Here is a 6256-nt window from a genome sequence, read left to right on the forward strand (position 1 = left end):
TTTTTTACTTTTGGGGACCTCCGACTTAATATTGCCATGATATTAAGTCGGAGGGTGCACAGAAAAGCAGTTTTTACTGCTTTTCTGTGCACTTTCCTGGCACCGGAAGAAATTAGCGCCGACCTTTGGGTCGGCGCTAATTTCTTAGAGTAAAATGTGCGGCTTGGCTGCACATTTTACTTACTGGATCCTGCGCGCATACCTAATAGGGCCATCAACATGCATTTGCATGTTGAGGGCGCTATTAGGTGCCGCGGGTGGGCCGCGTGTTTTCCTCCCCTTACTGAATAAGGGGTAAGGGAAAACACGCGTCCAGAGCAGGCTGACAGTGCGCTCCAACGGAGCACACTTTACTGTATCGAATTGATAGGGAGGAATGTCAGGGTAAAATGCTTGCACTCTGCCTCCATCTGCTGGTAAGGGAGATAAATATCACTTGTCTGGCCTGATCTGGCAGGACGAAGAGCAAGTTTCAAGTAACAGGTACTCAGAGGAAAAAAAATAAAAGTATTCTTCTGGGGTTGATTTAGCAGTCAGGTAGAGTAGTCCATGACAGACCTACTACTGTGACAATAAACAGAGGTCTTGTAAGTAGGATGAAGTTTATTCAGGACTAGGAATTACATTAATACACATGATTGACATTCAAGCTCAAGAAGATCTAAAGACATTTACAAATAAAATTGACTTGACTTTCCTCTTTGTAAAGAGTGAACCTCTAGACCAAATCTAAACAAAAGGTTTATGCAGCTTGCCAAAATATCCCAATACAGAATGTACTATACCAGAATTTTCAATAAAGAATGGCGATTCTAGTCTTATATTCTTAAAAAGATTGACAGTCGCCATGATGCAATATATTTAAGTAATAATAGATGGTTGTAGTATGTTAACCAATAAATTACCTCTAGGAAAGATAAAACACGAAGCAAAGCTAAAAGTATTTACTCACCCTGGCAGGCACGTGTGTTGACTTTAGTACCTTCTTCACTATATTATTGCTAGTTGACAGCCAAAATAAAAACCAGTTATAGTAAGGATGTGTTTTCCTGCCAGGCCTACTACTGACATCTTAGTTGAACTTTCTGAAAATAATATATCTCTCACCAGACTGATACAATAAAGTGCGCTCCGGCGGAGCGCACTGTTAGCCCGCGTTTGGCCACGCGTTTTTGACGCGCTTTTTTACCCCTTATACGGTAAGGGGTAATAGCGCGTCAAAAACGCATGACCAACCCCCCCTGAAACTAATAGCACCCGCAACAAGCAAATGCATGTTGATGGGCCTACTAGTTATTCCCGCGCGATTCAGAAAGTAATGCCTGCCCAAAGGCAGGCGTTAATTTCGACCGGCATTGGGAAAGTATGCAGAAAAGCAGATACTAAGTCAGAGGCCCCAAAATAAAAATAAAATCAAAACTTAAAAAAAAAAAATTAAAAATCTTCCCGCGGCCCGCAGGTTGGAAAACGGACGCTCAATTTAGCCGGCGTCCATTTTCCGAACCCGTGGCTGTCAGCGGGTTCGAGAACCGACGCCGGTAAAATTGAGCGTCGGCTGTCAAACCCGCTGACAGCCGCCGCTTCTGTCAAAAAGGAGGCGCTAGGGACGCGCTCGTGTCCCTAGCGCCTCCTTTTACCGCAGGCCCTAATTTACATATCTGGCCTGTGCGCGCGTCGGGAGAGCGGGCGCTCGTCGGCTCTCCCACGCGTTTTTCTGTATCGGCTAAAGTGCATAACTGAGTGGTGTGCATTGAAAAATCAAAATAACTCACAGGCCGATACAGAAAAACGCGTGGGAGAGCCGGCGAGCGCCCACTCTCCCGACGCGCGCACAGGCCAGATATGTAAATTAGGGCCTGCGGTAAAAGGAGGCGCTAGGGACACGAGCGCGTCCCTAGCTCCTCCTTTTTGACAGACGCGGCGGCTGTCAGCGGGTTTGACAGCCTACGCTCAATTTTACCGGCGTCGGTTCTCGAACCCGCTGACAGCCACGGGTTCGGAAAATGGACGCCGGCTAAATTGAGCGTCCATCTTCCAACCCGCGGGAAGATTTAAATTTTTTTTTAAATTTTTGATTTTTTTTTAATTTTGGGGCCTCCGACTTAATATCGCTATGATATTAAGTCGGAGGGTGTACAGAAAAGCAGTTTTTTTCTGCTTTTCTGTACACTTTCACGGTGCCGGCCGAAAATAACGCCAGCCTTTGGCAGGCATTAATTTCTGAAAATAAAATGTGCAGCTTGGCTGCACATTTTACTTTCTGTATCGTGCGGGAATAACTAATAGGCCCATCAACATGCATTTGCATGATGCGGGTGCTATTAGTTTCAGGGGGGTTGGCTGCGTGTTTTTGACACGCTATTACCCCTTACTGTATAAGGAGTAAAAATAGCGCGTTGAAAACGTGCGGCCAAACGCGGGCTAACAGTGCACTCCACCGGAGCGCATTTTACTGTATCGGCCTGTCAATTAGGGTTTTCTCCAATTCTCTTTAGACGGAAAAGGTTCTTTAATACTAGGGCCATCAATAAGAATCCAATATTTAAAAAAAAAAAAATCACCATCATTAAAGTTAATTAAAGGAGCACAACCATTATCAATGAACTTTTGCCACAAGTGGCAAGCGTAATTCTATTTGTTTCTGTTCTTTGACTGGTATAGGTTTGATTTTGATGTGTGGTTATAGTAACCTAACCTCTAAAGAGTATGCAAAATATAGAATAAACTCTAGAAACAGATCCCTTGCAAGGACCTTGGAATATAAATTCTACTGCATTCTATTGTTCCATTCTTTAAACCATGAAATGATCATTCTCATAAATAACTAAAGTGATATACACTTAGACCTCAGCTCTGCAAAATTCCCAAGCAACCTTAAGCAGCCAAATAATTGAAGATATTTGACACCTGAATTTTTTTCGTACTGAAAAAAAATATTGAGACTAGCTTGGAGTATAATTGATTCCCTCCTGTAGAGATTTACTTCTGTCTATGATTTTTAAGTCACAACTTCAAATTCTGCAGACCATATGCCTTTACCCTAAAATTATAAGAAAAAATAATAATTGTACGTGAAGACGTCATTTAATAGAGCTTTGCACATGTACACAAAGTATTGGGGGAAAAAAACCCCCAAAAACAAATAATAACTTTTCAAATATCACAAAAAAAAAAAAAAAAGAGGAGGGTACAAATGCCAGAATTATAAGGAAAGAGGACACAACAGTCTCAGACAAAATAAAGGATTCAAAAGCATAAAGCTGGTCTCTACTAACAGAAAACAATTAGGTAAGTGCAGGCCCCTTACCTACTCACTTGTGCTAAGGTAAACTACTTGTGAATACAAAGGGTTAAATCATAGACCCAAGGGGAAAGGGGGAGGGAAGCAAAGGGTTAAATCAGGATAAACCAGCAGGATCGTATTTTGGCTCCCTAAAGGGGCCATCATGTTTCATGCCAATGTATTGAACTGATTATAGCCCTTTGCAGTTCTAAGTCTTTAAGGAACCCGTCCTGTGATAAAACAGGAACCCGTTTAGATCGGATAAACCAAGGATAATGTCAGCTGCATCTCTGGGTGTAATAAACTCACGCTCCTTCTGCAAGGATTTTATAGAAAAGGAAGCAGTACTTGCTTCTTAGTCAAGCGATCTGAAACCAAATCGGGGGGGACTGAAAATCTCTCATTTAAGATGAAAGGTGCAGCGGTTCCTTCCGGGGCTTGGGCGAAAAAAGTATCCACAGCAAGAAGTGCATCCCACAAGTAGGTTCAGGACTTAGGGCAGTGCCCAGCACACGTTAATATTCTGAAGTCAGATTCTTGCATCTGGCTCACCAAAGTGTCTGGAATTGAAAGAAAGTTTACCGACGCACCCTTAAGCCGTTCTTGCTGTATTTGTCGCCAAATTACCGGCCAGAACGTGGATGTTGAAATGGACTGGGCTTACAAAGGCGCGGAGAACGTCTTTCTCTACCTGGAAATACATTGAATTTCATTTTGTTTTTTTGTTTTGTTTTTTTAGATACAGCAATATGAGATAAGAACACAAATTCTGCCAGAATGTATATTCCGGCTGAAAGAGGACCCATGCATTCATTTGCACCATTTTCCATAATCCCTCCGATTTTACGGCTAGGGAGGATACATGGAGAAGGGCTTGGCGAGTTACTACTGCAGGATATTATCATTTATTGGTTATCTTTTCATTAGTTCACTTGCGCTTTTTCAAAGCGTAAAACTAAACTGGGTGGCAGAATGATCCGGATTTTCCCTCTGAAGGAGCGCTCCTTCTCGACGAGCCTTCGGTAAAAGAAAAGGTGCGGGGGTTTCCCCGCATCGAACGCTGCCGCCATCGTCTCCCGTTCGGAGCGCAGGGCGAGCGCGCAGACCCGACGCGCATTTTTTTGCCTTTTCGCTCACTTTAGAAAGGTGAACGGAGGCGTTCCAGATCAACCTGCCCTGCCGGAAGCTGCAGGAGCGCAGGGCAGAAGGGAACCTGCCAGATTTCCAGGGCTGTAAGCCACCAGTACTGCCTGCTGACATGGGTTTCTAAGTAGATTATTATTATTATTATTATTGCTACTTGTATAGCTGATGCCAGGTGTACACAGCGCTGTCCCGAACCCAGAGCACATATATGAGACATGCATGTAGCGCTCACGAGCCTGCCTGGGCAAAGTGCGGTGCTCTTTGTTGTCCGGAGATTAATATATGCAAAATTGACTTCACTTACCCACTTGACAGATAAAGAAGAGCTGAAAGCAAGCAAGGAAGCAGTGTGGAATTAGCATTTCCAAATCTTGATCCCCCTTCTTTTTGTTCTCCGGCAGCAGGTCTCCACAGGGTTTGTATGTTGCCGTCCTTTGTTTGTTTGTTTTGTTTCCTTAATCTGTCCCCTTTTTCGCTGTGGCTGACTGTTTTGGGCACAGACTCGTCCGGTAGCCCATGGGCACGCATGCAGCCAGAGCCGGGACTGGGGAGAAGGGGGGGGGGGAGGGGGAGCAGGTGGGCGGCTGCCCCGGGTGTCAAGCCCAAAGGGGCGTGGTCAGCAGGCTGCTGAAACCTATGGGCATAAACACACAAAGGTCTGCCCCGATGCCTCTATTGGCCAGTGCCCTGACTCTCAGGCAGCCGAGAACAGCCCTTTGCTTTCTGCTCGGCTCCTCCCCTCCCCGGGCAGCATGCAAGGAACAGGTTGGGTGGGGGAGGTGAGCCTGGAGCAGACAGAGCGCAGTGCAAAGCAAAGAAAAAACTGCCTGCTGCTCCCTAATCCAGCCTCGCCTCTCCTGTCGGCAGGGAACAGGAATCGGGGGGGGGGGGGGAGTTGTGAAGCTGGAGTGGATAGCAGAACAAAGAAAGAATGCCGTTTACGTCTGCAAATTTCTAATTTGTGATCCTCTGAATATATATATATTCTGTAGTGGGTGGGGGTTTGTGTTCTGTATGTGTGATGGAGGCTCTGTAGCAGTCCAGCTTGTTCTGTTTTCTCACCTCAGGGGGTGTATGTAGGTGTTTTAGGGCCAGGTGAAATTTTTTTTTTTTTTTTTAATTTACCTCAAGGCGAGTTACATTCAGATTCAGTAGGTATTTCCCTGTCCCCAGAGGGTTTACAGTCTAAGGCCCCTATTTACTAAGCATTTTTCCGGTGGATACAAAATGGGAGAAAACCATTAGTAAATGGGCTCCTTAAGGCACCTGACCTGAGGCAATGACTTTCCCAAGGTCACAAGTAGCGTCAGCGGGATCTGCATCCTAGCTTCCCTGGATCGCTGCCTTCTGCTGTATCTCCTAGGCTATTCCTGAGTGTTGTCCTTTCATCCAGGTTTATTGCAGTTTGAGTTCTGAGAGATTGTGCTCTTTTGGTAAGGGAGCTGGTTTGGGGGAGGGGTGAACAGGTACCCAATTCTCGCACTGACTATGAAGGAATGAACACATGGTAACATAGTTAATGACACCATAAAGAGGCTCAAATAGTCCATCTAGCCTCCCCAGCAAGTTGCTCAGGGTAATAACTGCCCCTGCTCTGTGTAAGGTGGCCCTTCCCCCATGCAGTAATGCTACACCTATAGTTAACTGTGGTTACCTCATTTCTTCATTTCCATCCACCGACCACTTGGGATCCTTTGTTTACCCCATGCCCAGGATGAATTCCACTACCTGTTTGGAGAGGAGGGCGTTCCAGGCATCCACCACCATTTCCGTGAAGAAATATTTCCTGAGATTGGTCCCTTGGAGCTTCGTATCATGACTCCTAGT

General features: G+C 45.3%; 1 protein-coding gene across 3 annotated transcripts in view; it reads right to left on the reverse strand.

Moving 5' to 3' along the window:
• Positions 1–4973, reverse strand: part of PTPRZ1 (protein tyrosine phosphatase receptor type Z1) — a 352752-nt gene extending 347779 nt beyond the window's left edge. For all 3 annotated transcript variants that reach the window (XM_029615443.1, XM_029615442.1, XM_029615444.1), the window contains exon 1: positions 4734–4973. In XM_029615443.1, the coding sequence (XP_029471303.1) occupies positions 4734–4791 (58 nt within the window). In that variant the 5' untranslated portion in view covers positions 4792–4973. The remainder of the gene's footprint in view (positions 1–4733) is intronic.
• Between the last annotated feature and the right edge of the window lie 1283 nt (positions 4974–6256).

This window comes from Rhinatrema bivittatum, chromosome 9 (genome assembly GCF_901001135.1).
Source record: "Rhinatrema bivittatum chromosome 9, aRhiBiv1.1, whole genome shotgun sequence".
In the NCBI taxonomy this organism is placed as follows: Eukaryota; Metazoa; Chordata; class Amphibia; order Gymnophiona; family Rhinatrematidae; genus Rhinatrema; species Rhinatrema bivittatum.